The 23,797-nt window shown below is 39.3% G+C and overlaps 1 protein-coding gene across 7 annotated transcripts in view; it reads left to right on the forward strand.

Annotated features, from left to right (window-relative positions):
* RAP1B (RAP1B, member of RAS oncogene family) overlaps positions 1 to 9,885 on the forward strand; it is a 40,730-nt gene extending 30,845 nt beyond the window's left edge. For all 7 annotated transcript variants that reach the window (XM_070622027.1, XM_070622021.1, XM_070622022.1 and 4 more), the window contains 6 exons: positions 939 to 1,007; positions 2,233 to 2,289; positions 3,190 to 3,330; positions 5,274 to 5,417; positions 6,079 to 6,195; positions 8,644 to 9,885. In XM_070622027.1, the coding sequence (XP_070478128.1) occupies positions 939 to 1,007; positions 2,233 to 2,289; positions 3,190 to 3,330; positions 5,274 to 5,417; positions 6,079 to 6,165 (498 nt within the window). In that variant the 3' untranslated portion in view covers positions 6,166 to 6,195; positions 8,644 to 9,885. The remainder of the gene's footprint in view (positions 1 to 938; positions 1,008 to 2,232; positions 2,290 to 3,189; positions 3,331 to 5,273; positions 5,418 to 6,078; positions 6,196 to 8,643) is intronic.
* Positions 9,886 to 23,797: the final 13,912 nt, after the last annotated feature.

Consider the following 23,797-nt stretch of genomic DNA (forward strand, 5'->3'; position numbering starts at 1 on the left):
TGATTATTTGTCATCTTTTATTAAGGCGAAACCCCATAATGATTTTAGAGGCAATATAATATTTTTCTTGAAATTTTAGTCACTCTTTAGTAGTATCTGCGTAGATTATTGGTTCCAGACCAACATGAGATATACCAGAATACAGTTTGGGCTAATAAGCACAGAGGTTAAGAGCATATAAATGCGTGTCTGTCTGCATTTCAGAGCCAGATAGGAATGAATTTTGGTTTCTTTCATTGTGAGTTGGCTTATAATATATATTTTATGTTAGAAAATATTAAATAAAGCTTATAAATTACAAAACCTTTTTCAAACATTACCTTTGATTGTTGAGTTTTTACATTATTTTCACAGCCATGTTTTCTCATCAAGAAATAGTAGAGCAAGAAGACGACATATGGTGGGTGGGAAAGGGAGAGACTTGGGGAAATAACTGATGAACAGTTCAGAGTTTAGCAAAGCCCCACCATTAGACACATGGACCATCTCCCTTGGCCACTTAGAGTGACCACCTGGTACAGAACCTGACATGCTTGGGTCAGACCGAGAAGTACGTCCAAGGGGCATGAGCTGCCTTTTCATTTGTAAATACAGCCAGAGTGATGGAGAGGTGTCTCGTGCGTGCACTAAACAGTTAGCCACTCTCTACTGAAATGCAAATTCAAGCCCTTAAAACTGAAACAGGAGATATTTTTAAAATTTTAAATATATGATCTCTAAATTTAGAATTACCTGATAAGGAGCATAGTGATTATTAATTGTAAAGAAAAGGCTTTATAAGGTAATTTTCTCACAAAAATATGTGCATTCAAATGTAGTATTGGGTATGTTTTTCCATCAATGGCGTAACTACCTATGTGAAATCAATAGTGAGAAATGTACAGATTTGGATTTGTTCTTTTCCTTACAAGTATAATGGTATGTTAATTTTTTTTCAGACTGTACAGTTTGTTCAAGGAATTTTTGTTGAAAAATATGATCCTACAATAGAAGATTCTTATAGAAAGGTATATGTTACTTTAGAAGGCGTTTGCTTTTTACTTTACTATAAATATGAATTCTTGTTTTTAGCTTTGTGATTATTGAGTGTTGTTTACAAAGTAGAACGAAGAAGCAGAGTTAATTTATAAAATTAATGGGAAAAGTTCACACTTATTTCCTGGCATTTTGTGTTTACCAGTTTATGAGAATCTAAACAACACTTGCTCTCATTCTCTGTCTCCCTGATTCTCTCTCAGAGAATTTTAAGTTTATCCTGACCCAAAAATTGTCATTTGACTCACAGACTGTAGAGCTAGGCCGTCCATTTCCCGTGGCGGCTCCATGAGGTCGTGTGTGCCCCCCGCCCCCACCCCAGCCTCCTCAAGTCTGAATACCCTCAGGCTGCCCTCTTTTTAGCCGAGATGTTCAATACAAAAGTCTCCCTAACCTTCCTACCCTTATAGCTGTTCGAGCAAGGGCCACTGCTCGTAATAGAAGGGTTTATTTCTATGTCCACTGACACAACATGTGGCAGTGAAAGCTAATACGCAGACGTTTTTAATTCAGTAAGGAGAGAGTTGTCTCCCCACCTTCCTGGAGCAGCCAGCCTGGCCCCTGCAGCTGTGCAGACGCTCTGTTTTCATTCCTCCGTGTCCGCAGTCTTCCAGAAAAACTGGAAACCCCACGTGTGAGGCAATATTACTCTTTTCTTTCCACATCTAATTCTAAATAGCTTCTTTCCCGTAGGAAATGTTAAGTGAAAAGGGGTAACAAGGGTATATAATTTGATGGCTGTCCTCTGCTTCCTTGCTACCAGAAACTTTGTTCCCACGTGATGGAGGAGATGTGGTTATCTAGAGAAATGAAGGTGTGTCCACAACGTGGCAGAGCTGACACAGGCAGGGTCACTTCTGATATCACTGGAACTGTTACTGGTTGTAAATTTGGGGGGCTGTTTTGCAGTCCTTTCCACTCTAGAATTCAGTGCGGAGTGAGTCATACTGAGCTTGGATCCTGTAGGTCCTGGTGTTGATTAAGAACACAGGCTTTTGTGGCTAATACAGTCTGGGGGGCAGTGGAACTTGATTGTTAGCCAGCTCTTTCTTTCCTGTTTTGTTAAAGTATTGCTTGACATTAGTTGTAAAGTGGCTATAATCAGTGTCTTTATTTTAAATATCATATTAGCTTTTGTATATCTTAAGGTAGTCTTGTATACATAAAAAAATGAAGATGTATTTTACTTTCCCCCAGCAAGTTGAAGTAGATGCACAGCAGTGTATGCTTGAAATCTTGGATACTGCGGGAACGGTATGTAACCCAAGGGCCTGGGTGTGTGTACACTTCGTGCACTACTGACCTTGCATGTGCTGGTACTCTAGAGACAAATTTTAGCTAAGCTAATTTAAAGGTACTGCTAGCATTAAACTTTAAAGCTGTTTTTTTATTCCGTTTGTGTGTGTGTGCTTTGTAATCGCAGTGGGGCAGTTATTGAAGAAATAAGTAGAAAATATGTTTGGATGAAAATTTCGTAGTTTCACTAGCACTTTTAAATCAAGATGTATTGCCATATTTTAAATGATGTGGAAAATCCTTGGGGATGCATTTATTCCTCGGTGGCCTTGTGAAATATTTTGAATGGTGTCCTTCCTCCTTCAAAGTATCTACAGAACGACTAGATTTGTTGCTATCTGCAGTGAAAGGGGAGGTTTATTCTGCCTGTTTGGTATTCCTTCCGCTAACGATAGAGCACCTGACAGGTGCGTGGACTGTGTTCCTACCCTGGGGCTCACAGTCTAGTGAAGGAGGAATCGTGTGGGCGATGGCCAGATAGAGAGGAGGGTGCTGGTGGACCCACAGAACTAGCGCCTTCTGAGCCAGCTGCGAGCACCTTAGGGGTCAGTTTGGGTGCCCCACACCGTATGATACATTAAAAAGCTACCTTTGAGTAGCTTTTGGAGACAGGATGTTTCTGTCCCACTTGAGTATATTTATTTTACATATAAATCTGCTTTGGTTTATTATTTTCAAATAAAAAATTTATTTCTTGAAATACCAGTTTTTCAAATAGCATCTTACCATGGACTGTAATTTTAAGAAATGTTACATAATACTGTATTTTTCGTTGAGCTCTAATTGTAGACTTTGAAAATTGTCAAGTTAATGGTCAAAACATTATTGTTTTTTAATGATCCTCTCTTTCTACCGTAGGAACAATTTACAGCAATGAGGGATTTGTACATGAAAAATGGACAAGGCTTTGCGTTAGTTTATTCCATCACAGCACAGTCCACATTTAATGATTTGCAAGATCTGAGAGAGCAGATTCTTCGAGTTAAAGACACTGACGATGTGAGTTGACTTCCTAATAAATGTATTTTATTTCAAACTAATCGTAGTGATAGCCGATTTAAACGTTTGAATTTAAAGCCAGTTTAACGTTCATGTATTTTGGGTATTTGTTTGTTTTTCAAAAGCTTTTTCCTTGAAAGGCAAAAATAATGTCTTTAACACTCATACGTATTTTCAAGTATATATAATGTAGAAAGTGAGAAATACCCTCCATTAACCTGTGTTAAATAAATTTATACCCTTATTTTTAAATCATGTGTTTGGTGGGGAGGAAGCAGCGGTGTGGGTGGCAGGTGTTACTAATAGAGCAAATGATGTTCTGGCCACATGTCTGGGAGTTTTAAGAGCCTTTTTAACAAGAATCAGGACTACAGATAAACACATCTCCAGAATTATGACGGAGAAGGAACATCATAATATTAACTCTGAAAGGAAGGAGTCGAACATTAATTTACGTGCCCCTTCAGAGTGCACCACAGTGGAGCTGAATCCTGTAGGAAACTTCAGAGGGGTTGCTTGAATCCTCATGGCGCTAGGTAGAGCAGTGGCTCCCAGATTCGGTCTTTCCTCAGAATCCCTGTAGAGCTAGTTAGAATAGATGACCAGCCCTGCTTCTCCCCAGTTTTCTGATCCCTTGGTCTGGGACAGCGCTCAGAAATTTGCGTTTGTAGCACATTTCCAGATGGTGTTGGTGCTGCTGGTCTGGGCACCACACTGTTAGGAACCTCTGTACAATATATAGTTTAATTATAGCAAATACTATGAGAGCTGGGAGGCCCCCTGTGGGAAATGGTGCCTTTTCCTGGACTTCTGAAACAGGAGAGCTGGGGGCCCACGTGTTTCCAGCAGCCTCAGTGAGCATTTCTCAGTTCGCAAATCTGTTTTCTACTGTCTCCGGTAGCTACTGTCGTTTTCTTATAGCAGTTGGATTAAACAAGTATATATTAATATAATACTCTATATCTATTCCTTAAAAAGGCAAAATTCCTGATTTTCTAGTTTGGGTTTTTTCCCAAAAATTCTCTAGAAACCCAGTCTCTAAATGATTAATAGGAGTTTTGCAGAATAAGTATTATTTTTTTGTATAGTGTCCTTTTAAAATTACAAACATCACATGTATCCAGACACATGATTAATGTAGTCTAGATTTTTAGTAAATTAGGTGATTTTCTGGATTTTGAATGTAGACTGTATGAGAAATTGAAAATTCTACTTTAGGGGCTTTCCAGTTTCTTCTTTTGTGTTGTGAAATCGAGAACAATCATTTGATAAACGCATGTCAGGGAGCCAGAGAACTGGGCTGGTTCACATCCCTGAGAGAGATGGTTTAAAATTTCGAAATAGATTGTCTTTTCACAGTAACACCCTTTTGTACTTCCTTTCTAAAAAAGTTTTGCATTTTCCTTACTTTAATTAGTTATAAATCCACTGTGATATGATTTTTAAGGGTTTTTTCCCCTGTTTTGTAAGTAGATCATAGCTTGTTTTCTAAAAATTTCACAATTAAGGGGCTGGCCCCGTGGCCGAGTGGTTAAGTTCGTGCGCTTCGCTGCAGGCGGCCCAGTGTTTCGTTGGTTTGAATCCGGGGCGCGGACATGGCACTGTTCATCAAACCACGCTGAGGCAGCGTCCCACATGCCACAACTAGAAGAACCCACAACAAAGAATACACAACTATGTACTGGGGGGCTTTGGGGAGAAAGAGGAAAAAAAAAAATAAAATCTCAAAAATGAAAAAAAATTTCGCAATTAAGTTTCTTAAATTAACATTGTTAAGGCTTTCATATTTAAGTATAAGTTTTATTACACATTATTAATTTAGTATTTTTCTCTAGCATAATATAAAAAGTAATCTTTAGGGTTAACTTAAAATTCTTTTGATTTGAATTTATATAGCCTATTTATTGACTTATTTGTTTTTACCCTCACAAATATATTTTTAGGTTCCAATGATTCTGGTTGGTAATAAGTGTGACTTGGAAGATGAAAGAGTTGTAGGAAAGGAACAAGGTCAAAATCTAGCAAGACAGTGGAACAACTGTGCATTCTTAGAATCCTCTGCAAAATCAAAAATAAATGTTAATGAGGTATGGTGAATATACTTAAAAGTTCTTGATTTGGATTTAAGCATTCAAAATTAATGGAAAATAATGTGTGTGTATTAACCCCAAGTTAATGTACTCAGGGTGCTTTGTTAGTTAAATATATGCATGTTAATAAGCACGGTGCTCTTTCAGCCTCTTTATTAAATGCTAGTGTAGTGAGATTTACCATGAAAAAACAGAAGGCTAGACAGAGTGAGGAAGTTAGGGGTGAGGAAGACATGAAGTCTGCACGTTTGTGAAGGATGTTATGTGAAGGATAGAGACAAGTTGAAAAAGGAGTGCCCAGTTTACCTTGAAGGGGCTTAAAGTCATGTTGTAGAGTAAAGAGGCAGAAAGAGTTGAAGAAGAGTGAAGGATTGTTTTCTTTAGATGATGGTGAATGTTCTAACTGAACTAAGATCTCTGCAGCTCCTTCAACTCCGTGCTTATTTTAAGGAGAACAATTTTAGCCCTCCCAAAAAATAAACAAACAGAAAAGGACTTGGCAGTTATGAGAATACCTGGTTTACTCTCATTCCTTAACTGACCAGAATATTTGCTTTCTGGGGTTCATTTATTTCTATGGAAAGTTCAGCTTTTTCATTTTACTTTTTTGTTTTGATTTTTTCTCCTGTAAATTAAAAAATAATTAATATGTTTGCAGATCTTTTATGACCTAGTGAGGCAAATTAACAGAAAAACTCCCGTGCCTGGGAAGGCTCGCAAAAAGTCGTCGTGTCGGCTGCTTTAATGCACTGAATGCATTGTAGCTCTGAGCCAGGTATGTCAACTCTTGCTTGATCTTTTCCCCTTTTTTTGCCCCCCTCTTTTAACCTCATCTTCATTAAGGGCACTCTGTCAAGAAAGCAAGTATACAATTTTTGTTGTTCTAAACAAGAAACAGTTACTTCCTTTCTAAGCTATCAATGAGTTAGTATGATATTCTAGTAATTAAAATAATTATTTCATGCACAATTCATCATCAGAGGTAAGGTATTCCACATAAGTGAATATTCTGGGTAGGTTCATCCTTTCTGTCCTTAGGCCTGGGGGGACACTGGTTTATGCTGACAGCGCAGTCATGAACAAAACCTTCTCTCCTGCCTCTTCATAGCCTTAAGCTAATTAAGTTCTAGTGGAAGAGTCAGGCATGCAATTGCAAAATAGGATAAATACTTTGATAGAATGAACCCAGCGTAGTACTGATAATAAGAATCTGTGACACATTTGTTGTACACCAGCCACTCTTAAGTACTGTCTGTCTGTTACTTGAATTCTTGAAACAGTTCTGTGAGGCAGGAACTATTATTGTTCCCGTATTTTCCAGATGAGTGAACTGAGGTACAAAGAGATTATTACTTGTTTAAGCCCTGCCTTGGGTAAACAGCAGAGCCAGAATTTGAATCCAGTTATTTGAGTACATGGCTTAGAATTGGAGCCTCAGACTGGCTCCCAAGTCTGTGCTTAGTCACTATGTTGTTGTAGGTACCTAATATGGTAATATGGGTACTACATATGGGAGCATATACCTGGGGCACCAAGCCAGTCAGATGTGAGCTGTGGATTCAGGGAAAGTCTGTCAGAGTTCAGAGACATCTCAGCTGAGATCTGAAGGGTAAGTAGAAGTTGTGTAGGAGATGAAGAGTTCCAGGCAGAGAACCACAAATACAGCTCAGAGATGAGACAGCAAAGGAAAGCTGAGCCTACAACCTTTTGATACAGTTTTTGAAAACAGTCATGTTAAACAGGTTAATACACGTACAGCAGATCAGTGCCTGGTGCACGGTAAAACCTCAACTATTAGCTGCTGCCGTTTGCCAACGATAGTGCTTTCTTGCTCGGTGATCATTAGATGGTATTTTACTCTACTCTTATCCTTGGGAACTTTTGGTGTCTGACTCTGCTGCTTCCTGTGTTGAGTGGCCCTGTCCCACCACAGCACCGTGATTCTCTCTCTTAGAGTTCAAGGCTCTCTGTTAGATACCTCCTCTCGTTCTTGACCACTCGCCCGTTCTTAGCAGCGCACGTGCCCAAGCTCACACGTGCCCATCTGTCCTTTCCAGTTTGCTGCGATCAGTCTGCTAGGATTTAGAAAACTTAGCAAACTCGTTCAGACTGTCAACGAGGACCTAAAGTTCAAGGCATTTGTGAAATTATTTCTGCAGCCACATCTGTATTAACAGTGTTTCTGGAGCTTGCAACGTCTGATCCGAGACAAACAGTAAAAAAGGAAACTTCTTTTAGCCCAGGCGTGTGTGCAGAAAATCATCCAAAGTAAATAAATATTTGGCAGACGTTGAGTTCTGATTTTACTTCTTAAGTTTAATCGCATGTGATTTTAGTATAATAACTTTTTCTGACATCCATCTTAAAGCTGATAGAATCTGTTTAAATATGGAATTAGAAAGTATATAACTGTTAACTGTAAAGAGGCATCATGAAATAAGTTCTATTTTGTCTGCTTCTCTGAGCCAGCTTTTTAGCTGCTCTTTATTCTTTTTTTTTTTTTTTGGTTGGCTTGGGAAAATTAGCCCTGAGCTAACGTCTGTGCCAGTCTTCCTCCATTTTCTGTGTTGGTTGCTGCCACAGCATGGCTGACAAGTGGTGTAGGTCCACACCTGGTATGCAGACCTGGCCTGCTGAAGCGGCTTACACCAACCTTAACCACCATGCCACGGGGCCAGCCCCTATCTGCTCTTACTCACAGAGGAAGGAAGAAAGGTCTTGATTTTCTGGTACTAGAAACCCTGGTAAGATGGGCATTCTATACTTAGGATGTAATTCTAGGATTGGAAACATTCTTATAGGATCGCTCATTTTAAAATACTAATTGCAGTCTCTCTTTTAATCCTAATTCTAATGAAGCTGACCTGATCTAAAATTTTAATGTAGTGGGGTTTTTTGGGTCTTTCTTTTTTCTACCCCCGGCTTTTACTCTTTGGAAGATAGTACACAGACATTTGCATTACAGTGATCCCCTTTTGTATCTGAAACTTCGTTTGATCGACTTCCCAGAGAGTAGCAGAATAGATGAAGTCATTCCACAGAGATGAAAATATCTACCCGTGCCTTGCTTTGCTGTGAGTTGTGGGACGGTGTCATTAATGTAATGACGAGGACAAGAGCCTATATTACATTCATTTCTAACACTTCATTGTTCCTTTAGATCTTTAGTGTGCTAATTTTTGGCCCACGTTTTCAATTAATGTAATTTATTTCTTTTTGACAGGTCTGAAGAACTGTTGCCCAATTCAACAGTGCCAGCATTCCAACTTTGTTAAACCTACCAACATCTTAAATGGACTTTCTGTGGTGGTACCCTTTAAGAGGCGGATGAAAGCTACTACATCAGTTTGCACATTCTAATCACTTCCCAGTATCACAAGAGAGATTTTTACTTATATAATAGTCCTAGAGTATGCAGCTGGTAAAACCAGAGGCTACGATCCAGTATTACTGCTAAGAGACATTTTCATCCACCAATGTTGTACATGTATGAAAATGGTGTACTGTATACTTTACACGCCCCATACTTTGTATTGGAGAGTACAATAATGTAAATCTTAAAAGCACCACTATTTTAGCATAATAAAAGAAAGTCCAAAGAGCTCCTATATAGACTACTCCAGATAACTTCGCTTCTTTGATACTTGTAGCTTATTGTAATTTTTTTTAAGAAATTCAAGGTCATTATCATTGTATTGTACAAATAAGCGCTTTGATTAACACAGCTATATAGTTTTTTTAATTTTTAAAAATCCTGTGGAGACAGTGATCTTGTCTTTAAAATATGATAGTCCTTTCAGTCTAATGTCTTAGATTAAAGACGTTGCCTTTAATATCTGTTGGGAAGGAAATGTCCAGACTTTTCAAATCTCTTATTATATGTTTCCTTTTTTGTTTACATAGGGAACAGTGTTTATAGTTGTGTGTACAGTGGGGGTCTACAACAAGAAGTGTATATTTTCAAACAATTTTTTAATGATTTAACAATTTTTGTAAATCATTTTCAGGCTTCTGCAGCTGTAGATTCTCACTGTGAATCCCTTGCTTGCTCATGCATAAGTGTATTTGCAATACCAAATATACAGGTTTAGTATTTTTGCCTGTTAGTGATTGTTTCACATGTGTAACGTTTTGGTTGAGATGTTAAATGGTGGACGAGTACTGTGGATGTGAATGTGGGAAGTAATTTTAATCATGTGTAATTGGTCACAAGGCCTGAGTTGCAGTAATATTGCTGTTTTATTTAACAATGCCTTGTTGCTTTGTATGCATTAACGTTTGGGTGTAAAGATTGTGTGTCTATCCAACAGGGAGCCACAGTATTTAAATTGACCAACCTGATGTTACAACTCCTTTGAGGTGGCCAAATGTAAACTAAAAGCCTTAATTAAAGTGGTGCAATTTTGTATAACTAGCATCAGTAGTTCAATAAATTTGGATTGCCATGCAAGGGCTTGCATTATAATTACTTGCCACTTGAATGTGTTTTGTGTAATGTTTAACAGTGCTAGTAAATAAATATGGGTTTAACTTCTTTTTAAATAGAATGGGTGCGTTTTACATAGTTTGGTTTCATAATTTAACATTTTGGCAAGCTGGACTCATTCATTAATTACAGAAATGATGAGTGAAAGATGGCAGATTTTTTTCCTAGTATTGTTTGAATATCCACATAACCACTTTCTGAATTTTTCCTTGGGAAAGAATTTGTGAATCAGGCAATATTACTTTAGGAATGTATGCCTCTGGGCAATGTTCAGGTGTAGGAGGTGTCAGAAGAATTGAAAAGACTGACAGATGTTACACTTAGGGATTTTTTAAAAATATAGGATGCAGTTTTACTCAAGCTATTATCGCTATAAACTCTCTGAGAGAAGTGGACTCGGGTCCTACTTTGTTTTTAGATGATAGGTCTGTCTTTGTCTTTTGTGTGCTATAATCTTGTTCTTTTTTGAAGTTTGTAAGCAAATCTTAACTCAACTTTCTCAAAGTATTTGCCAGCCACTGGAGCCTCTCAGCGGTTGACCAGTTACACCATCTAGTTTAGGGGTTAATCCCCTACATATGGGCTGTTTGAAGGGGCATTTGAAGGCTTTAATTTTAAGAAGAAAGAAGTCTTCTTCCTTACGTATTTAACTCAGAGTTCCGTATACTTAAAGGTCCCATGGATCCAAAGAAAAAGAAATGTTCTCTCAGAAGTCCCACTTAATGAAAGGACTTGTTTTAGCAGAACTGGTTTTATTTATCATCATTGGGAGAAAAACCCTAAAAAAGTGGGATTGCTGAGTGCTAAAATCACTTCACTTTATGATGTCCTGTTACATCCTGTCCACCCTCTTTGAGGGCACCACCATTCAATGAGTTACCTTTAATAAGTGTTTGTTGCCCACCAGCTACATGCCAGGCTGAGTTTTCAGCTCTTAAAAACAGATAAATATTCAACAGATAGATTTAAGTACTTCTCTGGCAAGCTTTGTTCTAGGCCTGAGGATAGAGCAGCACCCGAGATCAACTTGGACCCTGACCCCCTAGAATTTATGCTCTGCTGCGGTGTGTCTCAGCCTCAGCACTATGGATGTTTTGTGCTGGACAGTGAGTTGTGGGGGGGTATCCTGTGCATTATAGGATTTTTAGCAGCATCCCTGGTCTCTACCAACTAGATGCCAGTAATACCACCCCCACCCCCAAGCTGTGACAGCCAAAATTGTCTGCAGACTTTGCCAGGTGTCCTCTAGTTAGATTTGGGGAGAGGGTGTTGAGGGCAGAATTGCCCCATTGAGAACCAGTGATCTGGTGGGAAACAGTACGAGTCACAGACGAGTGCTGGGCATACAAAACGGACAGTTGAGTGTGTGAATGAGGAGGTGGGCCCTGGAACCAGGCTTCCTGGGCCTCTGATCTCAGCCCTGCCCTTCCCTGGCCTGTGACCTGGTTAGGTGTGAAATGGGAGTGATAAGAGCACCTACTCCAGAGGAGTAGACTGAAGTCAATGCCAGTGCCCTCCTCTAGGTCGGTGTTTTTTTGTTTTTTATCTTGTATCTTGCTAATAGAAATAGGGCTGTGGTTTGGCAAAAAGCACCATTGTCTCCCATATGACATAGTTGCTGCAGCTTAGGAATTGCAGGTCCTGTGCAGATAGACTCTCTGGCGCTTAAATGGAAAATACTACAGTAATTCAGTCAGAAAAGTCATGAGTTCCTCCTCATGTCCCCAAGGATACTGAGAGAAACTTGAATTTTAGGAGAAAACCAGAGAGAGATTTTATTTAACTTTTCTAAAAAGTTGTAAAAGCCCCATTTTGACTTTTGCGTGGATTCGGCCTTCTTTTTTCTTGAGTGTATGGTTGTTCCCACATGTGGCTGTTATGAGCAGAAAATTTAAAACCTCCATTTATGAAGGTGAGTTTTGCTTCTCTGTTCAGTCATCTTGTCTGTTGGGTGGGGAAGGCAACCTTAGAGTCAGAGCTCACCCCGCACCGTTTCCCTCTTCATTTACTTCCGTCTCTGTCTGCCCTGAGTTTAACCCCATCTGTTATTCCATCTCCTCTTAAATCCTGGAAATGCAGAAAAGAATTACATATTTGTAATTAATACTCCTGCGACTTCATCTTAGTGTTTGCAGGCTCATCTCTCCTAAACTATCAGTGAGCCTTAACAAATTGTGATTTATAGGACCCAGATTTTTTTTTAAAACCTGTTCTGTAATTTGTTACAGTGCATCAGTACATCTGGTGTTTTATGAATGCGTGAGAGAAGTATAATAGATTGAGAGCAGATCTAAACTCTGTCCCCTTAACTGACTATGGAGAGAAAAATGTATGAGTCTTTGTTGGGATATTGATGACACTTGTCAACAGTTGGCTACTAAACCTGTTAATGGAGCAACTGAGTTTGTAGGCTTGGCATTAGTTTTTCTTTGAAAGGTAGAAATAAAATACTGCTAAATAGGTCTGTTTTCTAAATGCTGCAGATTTTTTAAAAACTATTCCAGATGTTGCATATATTTTGAGCTTCCTCCCTTAAAATATCCTTGTTTGTGGCCTATAGAATACTGACCTTAAGAATTAAAGACTCTCCAAAATTAGAGCTATCTAGCTGAGTTTTTGTATCTACGAATCAACAGATCTGTTTAGTTGTGTGTGTCTGCCACGTCCCAGGCCCTGCCCGCCATGCTGGGGATGCAGCAGAGCTGTTCTGCCCACATGGAGCTTCCATTCTCTTGGGAGAAAACGACAGCAACTGAACAAAGCTCAGTGGGTAACGATCTGTTAAACTTTCTCAGAGCTTTCCATTGGGACAATTTAATGACTTTAGGAGAACAGGGTATTTCTAATATGTATAAAGATTTTTATCCTTTATAGGCCGTCAGTAATTTCTCTGATTTGTCTGAAAGGGTGTGCAGGGAATTTTTACTACTTTGTTATGTTATGAACCTAGTTTAAATTGATTTTCCTTATACAATGACATAAATGAGATCATTATCCAGATTCAGCATTTGGGTCAAAATGCAGGGTTTTTTCTGGAAACTAAACTCAAATAGATCTTACAGGATTTTTATGTGAATAATAATGTTCGCTTAAGTCAGAAGGTTACAGCAGTTTTTAAATAGGCAGAGATCAAACCCTTTAAGTTTTGTGATCTGCTGTTACTACCCATTCGGATTCCTGTGTGTGGTGTGGTAGTTCATGTCCCCTGTGAGCACTGGGTTCAGAACAGGAAACTCAGTTACTGTCAAACTTAGGAATGTGCAGTGTGCTGTGCTTTGGGCAAGGGGAGCAGCAAAGAGTAAATGATAAAATAAACCCAATTCCTCCTGGCAAAGTGCTTAATATATCAGTGTGGGGAAGACCAGTCAGAAATACCAAATGAGCGAAAACCTAACTCACGTCTAACCGCAGATGATCCTGCTCCGTCATCCCTACTAATGCAAGTGACTATGTAAAAATTTTGTTTTAAAATGTATGGACTGCTTAATTTATATTTCTAACTTAGTTTTACTCAGGTCAGTGTTAATTAGATTCTCTGAGCAAATCAGCCAGTGATGGACAACTACATGGCTGGCAGAGAAATTAATAATTTTCCATGGTGGAAATGGAGTACAATGAGTGGGTACAGGAGTGAGGAGTTAACCAGGGGGCCGCTCTACTGCTCTAATGGGAGCAAAGCACTACAGCCACCCACGGTGACAGCTATGTTGAAGACAGCCGGGGAGGAACAATGCTGGGTCCCAAGTGAGCCCAGCCGGCTGGGAGGCGGCTTGGGTCTGTAAGCATGAAGTGGTTAGGGTTGGAGCTGCCGTGACAAGGGTAGCCCAAGAAACTTTAAAAAGGAGCAACTGGAGAATTGGTTAATGGCTTAAATGTGGGGGCTGAAGGAAAGAGTCAAATATCTGATGATATTAGCAGAACCAGGGAGATGGAGCACCAATGATGATAAAATAGAGAAGCTGGCAAGGAATTGTGGGTTTTAGTGCATAAGCAAAAAAACTGGTAAGATTTAACATTTGGACTTTGGGGTCGTGGACATCCAGGAGGCAACTGAAGCATGAGTGTGAATGAGATGATTTTTATAAGGATTGAGCGTGGCGAAAGAAGAGGGCAGCCCGGCCTCAGTGTGCTGGGGGTGGAGAGAAGAGGGCAGAGTACAGACTGCTCGTACAGAGGCAGGCGGAGAAGGCAGCCGATAGCCGCCTACGGCCCAAGGGTGCAGACAGCATCCTCGATGGCGCGGAGTAAGACGCTCCCCTCCACTCGTGCTGTAGGCCAGCAGTAATCTCTGGACGCTTTGTAATTTGTACCTGTCTGTCTCTCTACTTCATGCTGGGGAATTGGCCACTAATGTAAGGAGATGATAGGATAGTTCTGGAAAGACCATTCTCTAATCAGCACCAGGTCTGTGGATGTTGGTGCAGTGACTCTGAAGTCTGTTTCAGAGCCAGTGTTGACAGACTTCTTTTCCACTTCAGCTGCACTATGGCCGCAAGGCCTCTTCCAGATAATGTCATTGAAATATTCTCCACATACCTTTCCAATAATAAAAACATTTTTGTTCCTCTTGTTTTTCTTAAGTGACACTTTGGTGTTTTACCCACAAAAATGTGTTAAGGAGATAAATTCTTAACTGGGTTCTCAAATATTGTCGATCTATTTCTGTTATTTTCTAAGAAGATATTAGTGTCCTAGTTAAACAGTATGTATTAGTTCCTGGGGCTACTATAACAAATTACTACCAATTTGGTGGCTTAAAACAACAAACTTTTTGTTATGGTTCTGGAGCCAAAAGTCCAAAATCAAGTGTAGACAAGACCTTGCTGCCCCATCGGCTCTAAGAGGATCCATTCCTTGCTGCTGGCATTCCTTGATGTTAGGCAACAATCACCCAAACTGCTTCCATCTTCATATCTCCACTGTGTGTGTCTCATCTCCCTCTTTTAAGGACATTTCTGGTGGCATTTAGGGCCCATTGGGTAATCCAGGATCATCTCAAGATTCTTAGTCACATCTGCAAAGATCCTTTTCTCAAATAAAGGTAACAGTATCAGATTTGGGGATTAGGATGAGGATGATGTCTCTTAGGGAGCCATTATCAGCCTGCCACACAGTGTTTTACTGGTGCTGAGGTAACAAAAACCAGCACGGGTCTATGCTAGGCTCACCCAAAACATGCTGAATTGAGTCTGCAGACCTAGGGTACTCCCTAGAGAGGTCCCACCTAAGAAAGCCCCAGAATCTGGCTACTCTGCAGAGGGTCTTCTGTGGGAAGCCTAGAATCAGAGGAGACTTGGAGGAGTCAGTGAGAGGTCCGGTCTGGGCTTGTTCCACAATTCCAGAGCCAGTATAGTATAGTGTCCAAGGGGTGCCGTTAACAGTTATCGCACTGACTGCCTTCCACTCGTGTTAGCATTAGCGTACGTCCTGTCTCCCCTACAGATTTTATTTTTTTCAGTGATGACAGGAACTTCCTATTCCGCTGACTTAGATTTAGGAGTGATATAAATATTAAACGTTATTTTCTTACTTTGCTTTTCAGTTTCAGACCTGGCAAGAGGGTTTTCCCTCCACCTCATCCCCCACCTTTAACCAGACTTACGTATATGATTCATATTAGAAGAAAAAGGGGGCTTCTGAAACCAGAGTGTTGTGATTTCGAAGATGTGACTCAACTTCTACAGGGAATTGAATGTTTTATTTACTGTTTTGTTTGTTTTTAGAAATGAGAGTAGATAAAAATTCATTTGGTTGGAATGAAGTACATTGAATATTCAAGTAAATTAGGGATTAATTCAACCCAATGGGTTTTTGGGTTTTGTATCTGTTAGTACATCCTGCATTGGGGGTGAGGTTTCTGTCTGTGTGAGCACTTCTCAAAATGAATTTGGACCTTCTCCAGAGAGGCCTTATCTGTTAATTATTTGAAATAATAGTATAAGGAGATGGTAACCATCCGTATGGTTTACATGTTAAAAATACAAACTAAAGTTCCCAGAAGCTGACTCAGTCATTCGCCACTAGAACTATTCTGGAAAAAGTTCTCACTTCACTCATTCATTCCTTTGAATTTTCTGACTTCAATAAAGCATGACTTGGATCACAGAAGATTTTAACTGGAGACTTCCAGGGTCTGTTTTGTTACACAAAAAGACGATTCCTGAGCTACATCTTGGGCTGCTTGCAGAAGCTGAACCAGCTGGTAATGACCAGCAAACACTCAACAGCTAGCTCTTAATTTTTCAGAAACAAACAGAATGTTATTAGCCACAGCCGTGCCACTAATTTCATTCCACCGATGGTATCATACCGGCCCTGGCGGTCTGGTGGTTAAGATCCGACGCTCTGGGTCAGGCCTGGTGGCACAGTGGTTAACTACACACGCTCCGCTTCGGCAGCCCAGGGTTCGCCGGTTCGAATCCCGGGTGGGGACATGGCACAGCTTGGCAAGCCATGCTGTGGTAGGCATCCCACATATAAAGTAGAGGAAGATGGGCATGGATGTTAGCTCAGGGCCAGTCTTCCTCAGAAAAAGAGGAGGATTGACAGCAGTTAGCTCAGGGCTAATCTTCCTCAAAAAAAGAAGAAAAGATCCGACGCTCTCCCTGCCACAGCCCACGTTTGTGTCCCAGTCAGGGAACCACACCACTCATCTGTCAGTTGTCACACTGTGGTGGCTGTGATGCTGAAAGCTCTGCCACCAGGATTTCAAATAACAACAGCAGGGTCACCCGTGGTGGACAGGTTTCAGGGAGCTTCCAGACTGAGACTAGGAAGAGGGACCTGGCCACCCGCTTCGAGAAAACTGGTCTTGAAAACCCTGCCAATGTCAGCGGAGGACTCTGATACAGCGCCGGAAGGGGAGAGGACGGCCCGAAAAGTTGGGCAGCTTCCACTCTGCTGTCCACAGGGTCACTGGTAGTTGGAATCCACTCAATGATACTAACAAGTGCTGTCATAGAGGATGGCAACAAAGAAGGACGTGGTGCCCACTCCCCTGCCCTCATCCTTCCACTCCTAACCGGCACAGGATATTATGTTCAGGGCATTCTCCCCTTGGCAGGCTGTGGATAATGCCGGATACAGAATTAATGGTAGCTGCCCTAGGCCCCCTGCCAAGGCTCTTGTTCAGGGAGGGTAAAGAGGACAGGTCTCAGGATGTCATCCAAACAGGATAGATGTAAAATGCCAAACCATGTCAGCCCTGGAAAGTGAAGACAGTTCGCAGTGCCACGTCCCCCACCACTGTCAGAAGAGAGCTGCCTCTCCCCAAGAGTTCATCTCCCCAAGGCTATTACATCATAAGGAAGGACTTTTTTCTTAGCTCAAGTTACTCATAAAACTCACTGAGAGGAGCAGTAGAATGAGTCATAATTGGCTCAACTGCTTTATCTCCCTTTGAAGAAGAAATGTAACAAATCCTAGGAAGCAAAAGATTTTGTGACAAGTCTCCTTGACCTGCCCAAGATAAACTGAAACACCACATGAGCTAAACCAAAATATATTCAATATCTAGCCTTAAACCTAGTTTGACTATAGCTTCTCCTTTCCAAAGGAAAATGATCTGTGGAATAGTAATAACTATTATTACAGAATCATTAATCTGTCATTATTATGTAATCTATGGAATCATCCTTATACATAAACCTTTCCTCCGCTCTTCTTTCCTGCCGTCCTTTCTTAAGCAAAAGTTTAAGAAAGCTGTCACCCAGGCCCCCAAAACCAATTAGAATGGGGGAATGATGGAATAATAAGAAAAGCCAGCAAATGGTAGCTGAATTCTTGGTCTTTGGCATGATGTTTCCATGAAAGAGACATTTCCAGACTGAAGAACTTACAACCTCTGATAGTTTAGAAGTAATAATAATTTTAGTTATCATTTTCTTGGACCCCTACTATGTGCCAGCCACTGCTCTGAGCACTTTAGATGTGTTTCTTTAGTCCTCAAAACAATGCTACGAAGTGGGGGCTATTAGTGTCCCCTGAGAGTGCTAAGATCATTAAATCAACAGAATGAAATATTCATTATGAGTACTGGAAATTAATTATTTTTGGTGATATTATAAGTGAATAGCTCAAACAATCTGTTATTCCGGAACTTGGGGCGGTGGCTGGATACAAGATAAATGTGCCAAAAGTCAATAGCTTTTTTCTACATTCACAATAAGCACTTGGAAGTTGATATGGGGGTAAACATTTATGACAGAAAAAAACTAAACATCTCAAGGAATAAAGCTAACAAGTAAGAGCTATTAGAAAGTCTTATTAAAGGACATAAATCAAAATCTGAACAAATACTATATTCTTGAGTGGGAACACTTAGCATCATAAAATGCCAATTTCCTCAAATTAACATTTAAATGTAATTTGATTCCAATTTGAATTTCAACTGGCTGAGGTTTTGAAATTGAAATTGAAGTAAATGATTTTAAAGTTCAAGTGAAAGAAGAAACGACATTAATCAGTACAGTAGAATTGGGTCCAGAAGTAGATTCCAGTATACAACAAGTTAATATACGACAAAAATATATTTCAATAAGCAAGAATGTTACTTAGCAAATGATGCTGGCACAATTTTGACGAAAATAAATTTCAATCCCTACATCACAAAAACAGCAAATTCCAGACAGATTTAATTTTTTCAAGCTATAAAATAAAACAAAAATCTTAGAAGGAAATCTAAGAGATTGGAAGTGCAGTTGTAAGAGAGGGAAGGCCTTCTTAGCCGATTCAAGAAACTCAGAAGCTATCTTTAAATTAAAATATTTTATATATTTAAATTAAAATAAAATTAAAGAACTTATATAAATTTAAAATGCTCGGCAAATATATTACAAAGTCAGTAGATTTGGGAAAATATGACAAAATATATAGGGTTAATATCTAAAAATAGAAAGGGTTCTTAGAAATTGAGAAAAAATCCAAAAGAAAAATGGATGAAAGATGTTACTAGGTGGTTCAGAGAAGAGCAAATCTAAGTGGCCCATAAATATAAAAAGATGCTCAAACGAACTAGTAGCCAGGGAGATGCAAAACTAAGTACCCAGAAGCCAACACACAAGCAAAAATTGCAGAGACAACACTACAATCCCAAAAGGGCAAGAAAGGAGTCCTATATTGCTGATGGAAATAGGCGTTGTACAGCCTTTGGGTAAACCACAATTTTAATTTGCTATCTGCTAAGATCAAAGTTCAAAATAGGCATATTCGATCCAGCTATCCTACTCCTGATACCTACATCAAAGAAATGAAAGGATGTAGACACAAGACAATTTACTTCCACGCTGCAGAAGAAAAAACAAATAGGGTAAATGACCGTCAACACAGAATGACTGAATGAATTATGATTCATGCATAATAAAGAACATTATGCAGCCATTTTAAAAATGCGTTTGATGTTTAATGGTTGACTTAGAGGGATTTCTATGAGATATGGAAAGTGAACAGAGCAAAATACAGAGAGGGAGTGTGTTGCACTTGTGTGTGTATTACGTGAGCCTGGAAGGTACTGAAGGATACACACCAGGTTGTTAATAAGGTTACAGAGGAGGGGTGGGGTGAGGAAGGTGGAGGAATCTGAGTAGCACAGGGTGGAGGGGAACAGAAGCGCAAAGGTATAGAGGCCTCACTGTCAGTAGCAAGTTAACAACGGTTTCTGGAAGATACATTTTAAAAGCTATATGAATGTCATTATTATATGTAAAATATGAATGGAAACATGGAGGATAATGTGCGATATAAAAATTACCTTGCTAGCAGTAGTAATACAGATGACTTTTGAATTGTTATCTCTTTTTCTCTAACATTGTTATGCTTTTTTTTTTTTTTTGGTGAGAAAGATTTGCCCTGAGCTCACATCTGTGCCAATCTTCCTCTAATTTGTATATGGGATACCGCCACAGCACAGCTTGATGAGCAGTATGCAGGTCCATGCCTGGTATCTGAACTGGTGCACCCCGGGCCCTCGAAGTGGAGTGCACGAACTTAACCACTGCACCACCGGGCCGGGCCCCCAATTATGCTATCTTTAAGTAAAAGTAAATTTAAAGTTTTTAAGTAATTAAGTCATCAGCATAACGTCATGCTTAAATCAGAAAAAAAAAATCATCATTCAAAAAAGCCAAAAGAGTTTAGCTTTATTACCGGAAATTCAACCTTTTTACACAGCTAAAGAACTTCAGTTGATCTTGTGAAGGGCAAAGGAAGCAGAAGGGCTCCCCTAGGATGGCAGGCCGTTTCCTCAAGATCAAACTCAATCATTCAAAAATTGCAAATAGGAAGCCAGGATGGATTTTGAAGCACAGATTAACCTCATGTCCTTTTGTAGCCGACTCAAGCTTCCAAAAAAGTTTCAAGGGTGATGTTCAAGACAGACACGGCTTTTTCTTGGTGTTATAGTGCACTGCCAATACTTACATTCTATCATTTTATACTTTTAAATGCACGTCTATTGATAGAACCTGCATAGTTTGTTCTTATACGTCAATATGTTTGTAGCTCAAAATATACTCAAAGTATTTCAAAAGTCAATTCCTGCTCTTGATTTATGAACTAAATATGCTACATTTTTCAATCATTAAAACGACACTGACAATTTTGTTGTTAAGGAACAGATTCATAGCATCATGGATGCATGATGCATCCTCTTAAAGAAGCATTTTCATAGATCCTCTAATTAGAAGATACTTATAGACAAAGATAACTGTACATATATGGTAACTAATCATCCATTCAAATTTTTAATTATCTACTACATTGTTTCTCAAAAGGTTGTCATTGAGTCTGATTATGATGTGAGTGTGTTTTCCCTGTATTCTTTCCCCCCTGCCCTGTTATGCGCGCAGCACGCAGCATGTGCCTCCCAGCCTCAGCCAAACACGAAAGTCTGGACAGTGACCTGCACTAGGTAAAGTGGGCTGAAGGCTAAATGCTTTTATCTGTGTTCTTAGCACCACAGAAGTGGCCCTTTGGATTCTTGTGCAAACCCAAGAGAAGAGGAGAGAATCCGTGTGATGTGCGAGGTTGAATTTCCTGCCTTCAACCCACCTTTTAAACCAGGCAGGATGAGGGCTCAGTCAAAACTAAGACCAAATAAGAAAAAAATATTTATGTGACTTTTCTTATCCAAATTTATGGAGTAAGGTTTATGCTAGCTACCTTCTTTTCATAGTAAAATCTAAACAGAGTATAAATCGTGCTATTTAGAGAAAACAGAACAAAGCAATGCATTCTCAAGGGCCCTAATAAATCATTCCTCCGAAACGCGAATGTGTGTTTGATTTACAGGATTTCTGTGCCAAGCAGAGAAGTATGTGAAAGCTGCAAAGTAAAATGCATAAGCTGCAATAATAGTTCTGTGGTTTAGCTGGAAAATGTCCTATATCAACAGGGATAACGATTTCAGTTTTTCACTTGCCCCCAAGATCATATCCACTATTGACGACGCCTGAGATGTCTGCAAAGAAGAGTCACTGGGATTGATTTATTTGTCTGGCAAACATTTTGTCAGCAAATTCACCACTACCTTGAAAATGTCACTGACTATCCTATGCTTAAGACACTAGAAGCACAAGCCACAATGAAACCTCTATTGAGCTAAGTCGTACTGTTAGAATTCTAAGAAGCAATAGTACATTTGTGATTTCATGTTAAAAATTTCCAGACATCAATGTTTAAATCACAACTAAGCAATAAAAGAGTAACTTGAAATTGCAAAGTTTCACATTTCACCATTCTATTTTCCTCTTCACATTGAACACAATTTGAAAGAATTAAGAGGAGAAGCAATAACACCTAAGTTATTCGAGGGTTCTTCCTGTTTTTAAGCTCCACAAGATTAAAATGAAAAAGAAATCTTTGAAAGTGGTAGAGAGTACTGTGAAGTATCTATGTATGATAGGTATAATATAAATGAAACTAAATCAATCTGATCATACAAATGCAGATACTCTCACTAGGATAATTTTTGAGGAATTGAATGCAATTGTATTGACTGGAAATGACCCACTCATTCAAGAAAAACGTGAGCACCTACTAAGTGACAAAAGGTGGAGGTGAATAAAACAGATATGGTCCTTGCCTTTGGAGCTGAACAAGAGCAGACTCTTACATTGAATATTTACTATACGTGGTGCCTTATATTATTAGCCAATGTTTATTGAGTGATTATTATATATCAAACACTGTTCTAAGTGATTTACATAAGTTAACTCATTTAATCCTCACAATAAACCTATGAGGTAGGTACCATTATTTCTGTTAAACAGGAGCATAGAGAGGTAATTTGCCCAAGGCTCCGTTGAGCAAGTGGGGAGCCAAGATTCAACCCAAGGAGTCTTTGTGTTCTGTACTACCTCTCTAATTGCTACATAAATGTTATTTAGTTGCCAGTACAAACTTTTGAGGACAATACTCTTATCATCTCAATTTTACAGAAGAGGGAACTGATAGGTAGAGAGGCGTATTAACTCATCAAATGTGAACTAACCAAGAGCCTACCCACTCCACGCCACTCCACTGCTTTGCTGGGAAGACAGACAAACAAGCGTCACCCAGGCTCCACATTTAAACTTTGACCCCATTGGACCACAAGAAAAGCATTTTTCTTCAAACCAGATACCACCACCACCAACCCTCCGATGCCCTCACAGAAAAAGTCCTATCTGAAAAGACACAGTGTACTCAGTCCATGGCTTCCCGCCGTGATCACCACGACCACATCCTTTCCTAGAATCGCAGCAGCGTCCCGTCGAGCCCTTCCTTAGCTTTGCTCCTGTCCGTGAAGTCCACATCACACAGCCGAACCTTCCAGGGCACAGGCAGTTTATGCTCCACACTCAAATGTTTGTTTCCTCCCTTGACTCATGAACTTCCTCTTCTTGAAATGTAACATTGTTTTCTATCTTCTTTGCTGCGTGATCTATCTGGACCAAACTCCTATCTTGGATTCCCCATAGAATACATTCAAAGCTCTGTTTCACTTTCAAATCACTGATGTTTAATGACTTTGCAGTATCACTGCTATATATACGTAAAATGTCTGTCAGAATTTCATTCTGATTACCAAGATCTGATACCTCTTGAGCAGGAAGCCAGATTAAATAAAAAATCATTTTGAGTTCATTTTGATGCATATGTATGTATATATATATAATATATATGTTTTAAACTAAAACATTGCCTTGCACAACAATGTAAATATACTTTATGCCACTGAACTAACATTTAAAAATGGCTGAAATGGTAAATTTTATGTAATGTTTATGTTACAATTTAAAAAAATAAATAAATAAAAGAGCTGGTCAACATCAAGGGGGAAAAAAGAATAAAACATTGCCAACCAACCACTAATATCAATTTGCAAGATATAACAGTTTTACCTCAAAACAGGTTTTAAGTAAAAGTATTTGAAGAAAATAATGTCCAAATTTTGATTGAAAATATTTATGTATTCCATACTACGATCACTTCAGTATGCCTGAATAGGTAAGTTCACATGATTTTTTTTTATGAGTGAAGGTCCTTTTTTCCCCAGTCTATATCCCCCAGGTCCAATCATAGTGCCCAGTCCACTGCAGACACTAAATAAATGTTTGTGAATGGATGAATAAAGGATTATCTCCACTCAGCTGTTTTATATAAAGAACAATATGAAATATCAATAGGAAGTATTATTTTGAGTTCTTCACATAGACAGGAAAAACGTCCTTCTGCCATTATTTCAGCATCACAGAAAAAAGGATTGGAACTGGTTCACTTCAATCTATGTTACTAATGCCTCTATCGCTAGGTCTCAGATTTGATGTTGCCAAATGAACTGATCATTACTAGGAAAGTAAGAATAAGATTATGTTTGAAAAGGTGTAATATGCCACTCATATTATGATGCCTG

Source organism: Equus przewalskii, chromosome 5 (genome assembly GCF_037783145.1).
Source record: "Equus przewalskii isolate Varuska chromosome 5, EquPr2, whole genome shotgun sequence".
Lineage (NCBI taxonomy): Eukaryota > Metazoa > Chordata > Mammalia > Perissodactyla > Equidae > Equus > Equus przewalskii.